Genomic DNA, 14,530 nt, shown 5'->3' on the forward strand with positions numbered 1-14,530 from the left:
GACTTTAATGAAAACTTTTTACTATTGGGACTCTTTTTTTTCTTTTTACTCTTTTCTTTAAGTCATTCTTTACTAATACTGTGCTTTGCTTTAATTGTATCAAATTAATACACAGATCCCTTGCATTCCTAAACACTAACAATGAGAAAAAAAGAGAAATTAAGGAAACAATCCCATTCATCATTAAGACGAAAAGAATAAAATACTTAGGAATAAATTTACCTAAAGAAACAAAAGACCTATGTATAGAAAACTATAAAACACTGATGAAAGAAGTCAAAGATGACACAAATAGATGGAGAAATATACCATGTTCATGGATTGGAAGAATCAATATAGTGAAAATGAGTATACTTCCCAAAGCAATCTACGGATTCAATGCAATCCCCATCAGCTACCAATGGTATTTTTCATGGAACTAGAACAAATAATTTCACAATTTGTATGGAAACACATAAAACCTTGAATAGCCAAAGCAGTCTTGAGAAAGAAAAATGAACGTGAAGGAATCAACCTGCCTGACTTCAGACTATACTACAAAGCTACAGTCATCAAGACAGTATGGTACTGGCACTAAGACAGAAATACAGATCAATGGAACAAAATAGAAAGCCCAGAGATAAATCCACGCCGCTATGGACAGCTTATCTTCAACAAAGGAAGCAAAAATATACAATGGAGAAAAGAAAATCTCTTTAACAAGTGGTGCTGGGAAAACTGGTCAGTTCAGTTCAGTCACTCAGTCCTGTTCAACTCTTTGTGACCCTATGAACTGCAGCACACCAGGCCTCCCTGTCCATCACCAACTCCCACAGTTCACTCAAACTCACGTCCATCGAGTCAGTGATGCCATCTCATCCTCTATTGTCCCCTTCTCCTCCTGCCCCCAATCCCTCCTAGGATCAGAGTCTTTTCCAATGAGTCAACTCTTCGCATGAGGTGGCCAAAGTATTGGAGTTTCAGCTTTAGCATCATTCCTTCCAAAGAACACCCAGGACTGATCTCCTTTAGAATGGACGGGTTGGATCTCCTTGCAGTCCAAGGGACTCTCAAGAGTCTTCTCCAACACCACAGTTCAAAAGCATCAGTTCTTCAGCGCCCAGCTTTCTTAACAGTCCAACTCTCACATCCATACATGACTACTGGAAAAACCATGGCCTTGACTAGACGGACCTTTGTTGGCAAAGTAATGTTTCTGCTTTTTAATATGCTCTCTAGGGAAAACTGGTTATCCACCTGTAAAAGAATGAAACTAGAACATTTTCTAACACCATACACAAAAATAAACTCAAAATGGATTAAAGATCTAAATGTAACATAAGAAACTATAAAGAAACTATAAAACTCCTAGAAGAAAACATAGGCAGAGCACTCTCTGACATAAATCACAGCAAGATCCTCTATGACCCACCTCCCAGAGTAGTGAAAATAAAAGCAAAAATAAACTAATGGGACCTCAGTTCAGTTCAGTCTCTCAGTTGTGTCCTACTCTTTGCGACCCCATGAATTGCAGCAAGCCAGGCCTCCCTGTCCATCACAAACTCCCGGAGTTCACCCAAACTCATGTCTGAGTCGGTGATCCCATCCAGCCATCTCATCCTCTGTTGTCCCGTTCTCCTCATGCCCCCAATCCCTCCCAGCATAAGAGTCTTTTCCAATGAGTCAACTCTTCGCATGAGGTGGCCAAAGTATTGGAGTTTCAGCTTTAGCATCAATCCTTCTGATGAACACCCACGACTAATCTCCTTCAGAATGGACTGGTTGGATCTCCTTGAAGTCCAAGGGACTCTCAATAGTCTTCTCCAACACCACACTTCAAAAGCATCAATTCTTTGGCACTCAGCTTTCTTCACAGTCCAACTCTCACATCCATACATGACTACTGGAAAAATCATAGCCTTGACTAGATGGACCTTTGTTGGCAAAGTAATTCTCTGCTTTTGAATTTGCTGTCTAGATTGGTCATAACTTTCCTTCTAAGGACTAAGCATCTTTTAATTTCATGGCTGCAGTCACCATCTGCAGTGATTTTGGAGCCCCCCAAAATAAAGTCTGACACCATTGCCACTGTTTCCCCATTATTTGCCTTGAAGTGATGGGACCAGATGCCATGATCTTCGTTTTCTGAATGTTGAGCTTTAAGCCAACTTTTTCACTCTCCGCTTTCACTTTCATCAAGAGGCTTTTTAGTTCCTCTTCACTTTCTGCCATCAGGGTGGTGTCATCTGCATATCTGAGGTTATTCATATTTCTCCTGGCAATCTTGATTCCAGCTTGTGCTTCTTCCAGCCCAGCGTTTCTCATGATGTACTCTGCATAGAAGTTAAATAAGCAGGGTGACAATATACAGCCTTGACATACTCCTTTTCCTATTTGGAACCAGTCTGTTGTTCCATGTCCGGTTCTAACTGTTGCTTCCTGACCTGCGTATAGGTTTCTCAAGAGGCATGTCAGGTGGTCTCATGTTTCCATCTCTCTCAGAATTTTCCACAGTTTATTGTGATTCACACAGTCAAAGGCTTTGGCATAGTCAATAAAGCAGAAATAGATGTTTTTCTGGAACTCTCTTGCTTTGTCCATGATTCAGTGGATGTTAGCAATTTGATCTCTGGTTCCTCTGCCTTTTCTAAAACCAGCTTGAACATCTGGAAGTTCACGGTTCACGTATTGCTGAAGCCTGGCTTGGAGAATTTTAAGCATGTGAGATGAGTACAATTGTGCGGTAGTTTGAGCATTCTTTGGCATTGCCTTTCTTTGGATTGGAATGAAAACTGACCTTTTCCAGTCCTGTGGCCACTGCTGAGATTTCCAAATCTGCTGGCATATTGAGTGCAGCACTTTCACAGCATCATCTTTCAGCATTTGAAAGAGCTCAACTGGAATTCCATCACCTCCACTAGCTTTTTTTGAGGGATGCTTTCTAAGGCCCACTTGACTTCACATTCCAGGATGTCTGGCTCTACGTGAGTGATCACACCATCGTGATTATCTTGGTCGTGAAGATCTTTTTTATACAGTTCTTCTGTGTATTTTTGCCATCTCTTCTTAATATCTTCTCCTTCTGTTAGGTCCATACCATTTTTGTCCTTTATTGAGCCCATATTTGCATGAAATGTTCCCTTGGGATCTCTGATTTTCTTGAAGTGATCTCTTGTCTTTCCCATTCTGTTGTTTTCCTCTATTTCTTTGCATTGATCACTGAGGAAGGCTTTCTTATCTCTCCTTGCTATTTTTTGGAACTCTGCATTCAGATGCTCGTATCTTTCCGTTTCTCCTTTGCTTTTCACTTCTCTTCTTTTCACAGCTATTTGTAAGGCCTCCCCAGACAGCCATTTTGCTTTTTTGCATTTCTTTTCCATGGCCATGGTCTTGATCCCTGTCTCCTGTACAATGTCATGAACCTCCGTGCATAGTTCATCAGACATCTATCTATCAGATCTAATTAAACTTAAAAGCTTTGCACATTGAAGGAAACTATAAGCAAGGTGAAAAGACAGCCTTCAGAATGGGAGAAAACAATAGCAAATGAAGCAGTGGACAGTTAGTTAATCTCAAAAACATACAGGCAGCTCAATACCAGAAAAATAAGTGACCCAATCAGAAAATGGGCCAAAAAACTAAACAGACATTTTCCAAAGAAGGCATTCAGATGGCTAAGAAACACATGAAAAGATGCTCAATATCACTCATTATCAGAGAAATGTAAATCACAATGAGGTACCATTTCATGCTGGTCAGAATGGCTGCCATCAAAAAGTCTACAAACAATAAATGCTGGAGAGGGTATGGAGAAAAGGGAACCCTCTTACTTACACTGTTGGTGGGAATGCAAGCTAGTACAGCCACTATGGAGAACAGTGTGGAGATTCCTTAAAAAGCTTAAAATAGAACTGCCAATCAACCTAGCAGTCCCAATGCTGGGCATATACACCGAGGAAAGCAGAATTGAAAGAGACACATGTACCCCAGTTTTCATCGCAGCACTGTTTACAATAGCTAGGACATGGAAGCAGCCTAGATGTCCATCGGTAGACAAATGGATAAGAAAGCTGTGGTACATATACATAATGGAATATTACTCATCTTTTAAAAAGAACACATTTGACTCAGGTCTAATGAAGTGGATGAAACTGGAGTCTATTATACAGAGTGATGTAAGTCAGAAAGAAAAACACCAATACAATATATTAATGCATATATATGGAATTTAGAAAGATGGTAACGGCAACCCGATATGCGAGACAGCAAAAGCCCACAGGTATAGAGAACAGACTTTTGTACTCTGTGGGAGAAGGCAAGGGTGGGATGATTTGAGAGAATAGCATTGAAACATGTGTATTACTGTATGTGAAACAGATGACCAGTGCAAGCTTGATGCATGAAGCAGGGCACTCAAAGCTGGTGCACTGGGACAACCCAGAGGGATCGGATGGGGAGGGAGGTGGGAAGAGGGTTCAGGACCTGGAGACACACGTACACCTGGCTGATTCATGTCATTGTATGGCAAAAAACACCACAGTATCGTAAAGTAATTAGCCTCCAATTAAAGTAAATTAATTTAAATTTTAAAAATTGGGTCAGTAATGTTTTTAAGAAACACCTTAATCAGTTTCTTTACAAATATTACTATTTTTATTAGGATGGACGTTTGAAACCAGGAGATCAACTTGTCTCAGTAAACAGGGAGTCCATGATTGGTGTATCATTTGAAGAAGCCAAAAGCGTAATTACCAGAGCCAAGCTGAGGTAACTATTCTAGCCATAAGATAGAGTGAATCATGTAGCATGTCTCCCTAAAAATAGAAATTTAAGTTGTCTTAGTACTTACTTTAGACCCAAAACAAGTCTTTTTTGCTAATATTTGAAATGTCATCTTAGAATTCAATTGTACTGTATCCATAAAGTGATTTCTTTTAATGCTAGGTCAGAATCTGCTTGGGAGATAGCATTCATAAGACAGAAATCTGACAGCAGCCATTTAGAAAATCCATCTTGTTCATCCCTTTTACAAGCTACAGGAGAATATGGACCTCAAGCCTCAAAATTTAGCCTTATTTCTTCTCCTGAAATACTAATTCCAAAGACCTCATCCACTCCCAGATCTACAGATGCCATTTTACCTTCTTTTAGGAGGAATCAGGTAATCTTGTATTTCTCTGTTTGTTTACATTGTCCATAAACTCTTGTGTATCTTTATGTTTGATGTATACATAATAGAACTATAATTCTGATAATATAGTTTTGTTAACCAATTGGTGTGTCCTTGAAAGATCTTTTTTGTTTAAGGTTTTTATGCTGTGCTATTAATAATTTTTCAGGTGAATGTATCCTATGTCAAGAAAGTCATAATCAGAAATGGCATCACAAAGATATGCTTAGATATCACTCAAAACTGTGATATGAAATGTTATATTTATTTTCAGATAGTCTCTCATATTATTCCATTCATTATTTTTTTCCTATTTTCTGCTTGACTGAAGGTGAACAATCTTCCTTTCTGTTCCTCAGCTCTTTTCTACACTGTGTAGGTGGATATTGTTCCCTCACATGCATATGCTGGAATATAATTCACCTTTGTTGTTGTTCAGTCGCTAAGGCATGTCTGACTCTTTGCGACCCCATGGACTGCAGCATATCAGGCTTCTCTGTCCTTCACTGTCTCTTAGAGTTTGCTCAAACTCATGTCCATTGAGTTGGCAATGACATCCAACCATCTCATCTTCTGTCACCCACTTCTCCTCCTGCCTTCAATCTTTCCCAGCATCAGCGTCTCTTCCAGTGAATCACACAAAAGGGGGTGTTTCTACATGGAAATCAATATAATTACAGTCATCCTTTGCTGTCTGTAGATATCCAGGACAACCTCCTCCCACAGCCCCACAGCAAATACCCGAATCCAAGGATGCTAAAGTTTCTTGTATACAATGGTGTTGTATTTGCATACAATCTATGCATACCCTCCCCATATACTTTATATCATCTCTAGATTACTCGTAATAGCTAATATAGTATAAATGCTTTGTAAATAGTTGCTGGTGCTGCAAATTCAAGTTTTGCTTTTTGGAACTTTCTGGAATTTTTAAAAAATAGTTTCAATTTGCTTTTGATTGAATCTGCAGATGCAGAACTGGCAGATACAAAGGGATGACTGTAATTACTAATCGTTACAGTGTAGTTAATAATGAATTATAGAATAGAGCATGTACTCTATAAAACAGCCTTGAAACTCAAGTAGGCTTTTAGTCAGTGGGATAAAATTCATCATGGGTATCTTCAGTTTTGGGTCCATGCTAATCAGATATAGAGTTTAAGATTTTCTCTTAGCTCTTATACTTTTTCATTTGGGGTTATAATACCTTTTCAGAGACATGGTACATAGCCTTATATTTTGTTGTCCTTGGTTATGGTAGAGCTAAAAGCAGTTGTTGCTTTAATTCTGAATTGCTTTGTTTGAAGGTGAATATACCAAAATTTTAAAGGTTTCATATTTTCAGGACTATTGCTTTAATCTCATTAATCATTCTTTTTATGTTAACATGAACTCCTAGTCTGGTCTTTGACCTACTTTAGAAAATGACATTTCATATTCCTCATTTTCTTTCTTAGATAAAAACTGGATACAAGAAAACAGAACAGATTCCAATTACTTCTTCAGACAAGAGCCCTACAGATATGTCTAATACAGGTAAATGCACATTTAATTCCTTTTTCCTGTTATTTTTTTCAATTACTCTCTCAGTGAGGAGTGTATAATGTGACAATAGACTTTAAAGAAGAGTGCATTATTTCTTTTTTCTTCATTGAATAAAAGAGTAAAAATAGTCTATCATGCAGTGGTCTCTGTTAGATTATGACTTTTATTGAAAATTTTCCTGAGCAAAGGGTTGTAATTTTAAAAGATAAATTATCATTATAGTATCTATGAAGCTATAATAATCAATGGACTGTTAAAACCACATAATGAAAACTCTTCTTTAAATCAAGATTAGGTTTCCTTGCCCTTTTAGTGAAATCCTGGTGTGGTATATTAAATGCAGCTTTCAGAGAAATTATAGAAGGGAGCATGGCTTAAGAAAAGAAATATGTTTTATTTTCCTTAGAAGAGATTATATAGATATAAATTGGAAAACATTTGAGTATTATGGATTCAGTATTATTGGTTCTTAATTTTCATGAAATGACTTTTTGATGTTTTTAAACAATAAAGGATTAATTGTGTGAGTTACCCACAAAAAAGATTTTTATCAATCAATAAAGTGTTTCTAGGCTCAAGAACACAATCTTCCCCTTAAATTTTCTCCAAAAATTAAATGAGAAAACAAAGAAAAAAACTATCCTTATTAAAAATTGTGTAGAAAAGAAGAGTTAATTTTATGTCTATTAAGAAAATTGTTACTTATATGTTTTAATTTTTGGTATCATTGTATAGATTAAAACTGCAAAATAAGAGTTAGTAAGAATTTTATAGTGTTATAGTCTGGGTTACTTTAGCAAAATACCACAGACTGGATAACTTATAAACAACAGACATTTATTTCTCACAGTTTTAGAGGCTAGAAGTCCAGGGTCATGGTGCCAGCATGGTCTGAGAGAAAGCCTTCTTGTGGTTGCAATTCTCATTGTGTCTTCAAATGGTAGAAAAGTCTAGGGGGCACTGTGGGGTCTCTTTTATAAGAACACTAATTCCATTCATGAGGGCTTTACCTTCATGCTCTAAGCACCTCCCTATGGCCCAAGTTTCTAATACCATGATCTTGGGGGTTAGGATTTCAGCATAGAAATTTTGGGAGGACACAACATTCAGACCACAGCGCATAGCTCCAATGCCCAGCAGGAATTTATAGTGGATTCCATAGTCGTTTCCCTGACTTGGAGCAGTATTTACCAGTGCATTAGGAACAATTTTTAACCATCAATTATATGCCTTTTTACTTAGTGGGATTTGTTGGCCTTTAGAAACTTATTTAGTATTATTTCCTTTACATAATTAATTTCCTTTCTCTTGATATATTGTTTTTATTTTAAATTGGGAACCCATGTGAGAAAAAGAAGATAGATGAAAGAAGCAAGCAGTGGCACGGAGGCATTTATGCCACTTGTTTTTAATTTTGAAAATAGTTGGACTACTTAACGTGTCTTTTAGCCATTTATTTATTCAGTAAGTGTTTACTGAGTATGTCATGTACATCATGGTTCAGTAAGAATTATAAAGGAGCTAGAATATTTCTCATGAGATACTTAATAGTATATTGTCAACTAAAATATGAGATTAAAAACCTTCATTATTCAGATTGGAAAGCATTGTGTATGTGTATGTTTGTTTATGTGTATGTGTGATTATTTTATTGGATAACCACTTGACTATTTGCCATGTTCTGGGTTGACTAGAGCAGGCGGTGAGTAGTTCAGTACTTTAGGAAGTATACTGTCAGACTTCTCTTGTGCTCCAGTGGTTCACCTGCCAATGCAGGAGACACAGGTTCAATCCCTGGTCCGGGAAGATCCACATGCCACAGGGCAACTCGGCCTGTGTGCCACAGCTACTGAGCCCACACGCCACAACTAGCAAGCCCACATTCCATGACTGCTGGAGCCCATGCACCCTAGAGCTTGTGCTCTGCAACAAGAGAAGCCACACAATGAGAAAGAAGCCTGTGCACCACAGCCAGAGAGTAGACCGTGCTCACGGCAACTACAGAAAGCCTGGGTGCAGCAAGGAAGACCCGGCACAGCCAGAAATCAATAAGTAGAAATACACTGTCTTGCCTGAAGAATCCCATGGATGAGGAGCCTGGCAGGCTACAGTCCATAGGGTCTCAAAGAGTCGGACATAACTGAAGCGACCTAGCACACATGGCACACACACACACTTATACTATCTTATTGATGAATGACATACTTGCACAAGACATGTGAAGACATGAACAAAGTGGATTAAGAAAAGTAGTCGTAAGTGACCTGAGTGTGATACAGGGAAAATACAATGGTAAATTACCAGGCCCTGAATGCAAACTTAGAGATTCAGATCTCTGTTCCCAACTTATTAGCTGAATTGAAACAGTTTCCTCACGGGGTTCTTATGAGTATTAAACAAGATTGTGTATATTAAACAATTTGTAGTTGGTACAGAGAATATGCTTAGTACATCTTGCTATTATTAATTTTACAGAAACTGAAGTTCAGAATATAGCTCAGATAATATTCCAGGATGTATTTTTTAGCGCGGAAGTGAAAGCTTCTGTCTTTCAATTCAATTTTACATCCTCCCTCTCTACCCCTGAAGCTAGTACATTGTGTCTGATTTTTCACAAAATACCCAGGTGGTGTTCATGGTAAAGAATCCACCTGCCAGTGCAGGAGACATAAGAGATGAGGGTATGATCCTCGATCGAGAAGATCCCCTTAGCTAGGAAATGGCAACCTGCTCCAGTATTTTTGTCTGGAAAATTCCATGGACAGAGGAGCCAGGTAGGCCACAAAGAGTCAGACGTGACTGAGTGGCTGAAGAAGATACAGAAATCAATAGGGAAAAATTTCTTGGCAAAAGTCAGACATCATCTATATCTTGAAAGAAGTGGTAAACGTCAATGGATGGATGAAGATAAGAGATCATCCTAAGTGAATGAGGCACCATCATCAAAAGCAAAAAATTAAGGATGAGCTACATGTCAAGTGATCCTAGGAGGCCACTCCAGTTAGAGCAAGGAGATCCTACAGTGATGAATGAACTGGGGTAAATTTACATCAGTGACTATAAGAAATGATGCTTGATTTTGTTGTAGAAAAATAATCTACTGAAAAATTTATTTGAGTGAGTAAGCTCTATATAAATATTAAAATGCAATTAGAATGGGAAATTTTTTTAGAGTTGAAATGAAATTGACTTTAGGATGAACCATTTTCTTCCATAAGAATGTAGTAGACAAGATATTTCTGAGGGGAAAGAAAACAACTGACATACATTGTGACTTGTTTAAAGTAGTTATTTATGAATTCCCAAATTAGATCCTTAACTGTCACATCTAAACTCCTTCAGCCAGCTGGTTATTTATTAATCTTAAAAATACATGAATGTTAATATAATCTCAACAAAAATAAACTTAATGAAGCAAATCTACCCCTGTTCCCATCTCAAAAGCATTCTGAAGTGTAAAACTGGATGTAGTTAGTCGCTCAGTCATGTCTGACTCTTTTGTGACCCCATGGACTGTAGCCTGCCAGGCTCCTCTGTCCATGGGGTTCTCCAGTCGAGAATACTGGAGTGTATTGCCATGCCCTCCTCCAGGGGATCTTCCCAACCTAGGGATCGAACCCAGGTCTCCCATATTGCAGGCAGATTCTTTACCATCTCATCCACCAGGGAGGCCCAAGAATATTGGAATGGGTAACCTATCCCTTCTCCAAAGTATCTTCCCAACCTAGGAATTGAATTGGTGTCTCCTGCATTGCAGGCAGATTCTTTACCAGCTGAGCTACCAGGGAAGCCAGTAAAACTGGTTAGAATTTTTTAAATCCGCTTTATACTTGAGTATGCCTTTAGAAACTATTCTGTTATATAAATTTCATATTTCAGAATACAGCTGTTTACTACTGCCATAAGCTGAATTATGAGGAAGCTAAAACCACACTAAAGACATTCCTGAGGAAGTCAGTAAAGAGTTATTGCATGAAGAAAGACAACCATTACTTTAACTTTACCACAGCAGAAGCCTTAATTCTCCTACAGTAAGGCTTTTATAACTGAAAACAAGCTAGTGATGAGAAAAACATCCATGGGAAGGTTCATAGTATTAACCAAATGGCATTTATTTTTGCACTCATAAAACATTTATTTCCTTTCTTCTAAAAAGAAGAAAAGGAAGAGAAGATCCAAGAGAAATAAGCCACAGTTTGAAAATTCTCACCCCCCGGCCCCCACCGCACCCACCCACCACATGAGTAAATAAGGCGCTCAAGGCTGAAACTGAGAGGGACTCTGGAAGTTGAGGCAAACTGTCTGTGATGGGTGCTTTCCGGATCAACCTACCATGAATTACAGCATGCACAAATGCGTGATTTATGCCTAGATCCTCCTAAAGTTTTGGCTCAAGGTAAAGATTTAGGGGATGCTTGGCTAGAAGAGAGATTTTGGTAAGCCACTGAGAGGTTAGTATAATTTTACACTAATCTCCTGTTTAATCTTTGTATGTATGTATGACCATTAACAGTACTTTATAGTTTACATGGGCTTCCCAGGTGGCAGTAGTAGTTAAGTACCCACCTGCAAATGCAGATAGACTAAGGGATATGGATTTGATTCCTAGGTTGGGAAGATCCCCTGGAGGAGGGCACAGCGACTCACTCCAGTGTTCTTGCTTGGAAAATCCCCATGGACAGAGGAGCCTGGCGGGTAACAGTCCATGGGGTCACAAAGAGTCAGACATGACTGAAGCGACTTAGCACACATGCAAGCCTAGTTTTCATAGTAGTTTTCTATGGCTTTTAATTTTACCATCACAGTTCCTGTGAAGTGACCTGTTTCATTCCTCCTTCTTTATGGATAAGACTGATGATGAAAGATATTGACACATTTAAACAATTGGTTTAAGAAGTCATAAGAGATTAGAATCCTACATGGTCACCTACTTGCTGTATGATCTTGTGTTAGTTTCTTTACCTTTTGGGGTCTTGGTCTCATCATTTTTAGTTGGAAATAATAATACCTGTGTCACTGTGGTTATTGTTGATTAATGCCCTTATGTACCTAGAGACTTCCTACCTAAAAGTAAGCATGGTGGTTTAGTTGCTAAGTCTTGTCCAACTCTTGCACTACTTTTCTCTTATATCCACTGTTGCACATAGGGAATGTTTATGCCTGGAAGTAGGAAAGTTATGACCAACCTAGATAGCATATTCAAAAACAGACGCATTACTTTGACAACAAAGATCCATCTAGTCAAGGCTATAGTTTATCCAGTAGTCATGTATGAATGTGAGAGTTGGACTGTGAAGAAAGCTGAGCACCGAAGAATTGATGCTTTTGAACTGTGGTGTTGGAGAAGACTCTTGAGAGTCCCTTGGACTGCAAGGAAATCCAACCAGTCCATTCTAAAGGAGATCAGCCCTGGGTGTTCTTTGGAAGAAATGATGCTAAAGCTGAAACTCCAATACTTTGGCCACCTCATGTGAAGAGTTGACTCACTGGAAGAGACTCTGATGCTAGGAGGGATTGGGGGCATGAGGAGAAGGGGACGACAGAGGATGAGATGGCTGGATGGCATCACCGACTCGATGGACATGAGTTTGAGTGAACTCTGGGAGTTGGTGATGGACAGGGAAGCCTGGCGTGCTGCAATTCATGGGGTTGCAAAGAGTCAGACACGACTGATCGACTGAACTGAACTGACTGAACTGAGGAAAACATAAGTAAAAACACATGCCTTGGTATGTGTCCCTGTCCTGCCCTCTCTTTGTCTCCTCTACACCCTTCCATGCATGCTTGAATTGAGTAATTCATACTCAGGGTTAGTCTTGATCTGAGTTCATGATTAAGTTAGCTTGGGTCCACCTTGTGTTAGTGTAGATTGATGGCAGGTCAAGGACCAGGCTAAAAAGTCATTGTCAAGACTCACATGTCCACCCCCTGCAAATGAAAAATAAGGTTTGACTTATCTCCTACTTGGATTTCCATACTACTTTACTCCATGCTGACCTTTTATGCTACACTTCAAGTTTGGCAAAAAATTTCTCTTAAGAGGAAAAAGAATGTATTTGTAATTTATTTTTAGCCCTTGGCCAACAATTAGGTATCACAGTAAAAAGACATCTTTGTTGCCTTTGTCAAATTTGTAAAAATTCTATTATACTAAAATCAGTCTTTCTCAACCTTTGAATTCCATTTAAAGTTAAAAGTCAGTAACCATTTTTTTTTTTATGATCTTGACACCTATAAGTTATATTCAAGATTTTACATAGAATGTTAAGGAAGTGTTAAAGGTTTAGAGGAAGACTATTTATTTTCATATGCACTTCTTATGTTCTTAGGAAAGAGAATGCAAATCATTTTGTACTTAGAGACAGATGCTCTGAGAAATTAAAAAAAAATTAAAACACTGCATAAAAATGTGACATTTTAAAAAGTTTTTTCTCTTCCTCTTGTTTCTATGTAGAACTAGTAAAATACCATTTAAAAGTGTATTTAGAATGGTGACAATTTAGATACAAGGATTGACATGAATTTCAGAAATCTGAGAAAATTTGGCATATTAAGGCAAATAATTTTTCAAATTCTAGTCACTTGGGACACCTGGTTTTTACTTATAAAGCAAGGATAGAGCTTGTCTAAATAGTCAGGGTATACTGAGAAGGCGTTAGAGAATGGGTGAGAGGTATATGACCCTCAACTCTTGAGAATCATTTATGCTCCTCAAAATATAACCCTTCTGTAAAATAAGAAATAGGATTTTCAGTTCAAGAAGCTCTCAGACTAATCATACTTTATGTGCAACCGTGAAACAGTTTGCATTTGTGAGTTTTTCCATAGTACCTTCAGACCTCATATAGCAAACTACTTCTGCCAAAGAGAAATTATGACCTTTTTGAATTTCTAATATAATTTTACTAAGGTTGGAAGAAAAAAAGACTTCATTTTGCAATTAAGGCATTATGATGACAGGGTAAGTGGTGGGATGTATGTTTGTATTTTAAATTAATATTTCTGTGAGACTTAATGCATAATTGGCTACTCTTTTTAGACCATGTCTTTTAAGGCTTAAGTGAAGTTGGTCTAGATGATACGTTTTAGATTTAAAGAATAAAAAATAATGAAAACAGAAATGAAAGCTGCCAACTGATTAGCCAGAATTCTTTCTGAACATCAGCAGCCAAGAACACCTCCTGTCAAATGAAAAGTTCTATTCCAATTAAATTTCCAATTAATCTGTACCCTGTTGTCTCTTAGATATTGCCCCTGCTTGGACTGATAACTATGGGCCACAAGGAAAGAAGATTTCCCTAAATCCATCTGTTCGCGTTAAGGTAGAGAAACTAGAAATGGTAAATACTTGAAATTTTTCATTTTTCTTCCATGAAACTATAGCAAGGAAGTATTGTCATTCTTTGTGAGGATGAAAAATTGGAGCCATTAGTTTCTTGAGTTATCCATTTGCAGTTAATTAGACTTCAAACGTGTAATGGCAATAAGTCCAAGGAAGTAATACCCCATTATTCAATTTTTGAAAAAGTGAAGGGAAGCTAAATCCTAAACAACAAAATAGAAACCTCCTAGATAAAAAGAAAATGGTAGCAGTGTACCCAAAAAATCATATGGAGGATAACTTTATATTGAGAATTTCTATTTATAAAAGAAACAAGATGATTAAAAAAGAAAAATTATAAGCAGAAAAAGATTTTAAAACTTTTCCTCTCAGGTTACCTGGGAGCTGACAGCAAAAATATATGAAAGTTTTTGGGTTGTTCATTTGGTTTTTAAATATGAAAATAGATATAGTGCTAAAGGTTCACAGCCTCTACTTTGCTTTTGTGGATAATG

The 14,530-nt window shown here is 37.8% G+C and overlaps 1 protein-coding gene across 1 annotated transcript in view; it reads left to right on the plus strand.

Moving 5' to 3' along the window:
• Positions 1–14,530, plus strand: part of STXBP4 (syntaxin binding protein 4) — a 230,976-nt gene that overhangs the window by 44,287 nt on the left and 172,159 nt on the right. Inside the window, exons 6-9 of the mRNA XM_013971768.2 lie at positions 4,640–4,746; positions 4,924–5,140; positions 6,607–6,685; positions 13,940–14,034. Coding sequence (XP_013827222.2) covers positions 4,640–4,746; positions 4,924–5,140; positions 6,607–6,685; positions 13,940–14,034 — 498 coding nt within the window. The remainder of the gene's footprint in view (positions 1–4,639; positions 4,747–4,923; positions 5,141–6,606; positions 6,686–13,939; positions 14,035–14,530) is intronic.

The sequence above is a fragment of the Capra hircus genome, chromosome 19 (genome assembly GCF_001704415.2).
Source record: "Capra hircus breed San Clemente chromosome 19, ASM170441v1, whole genome shotgun sequence".
Lineage (NCBI taxonomy): Eukaryota > Metazoa > Chordata > Mammalia > Artiodactyla > Bovidae > Capra > Capra hircus.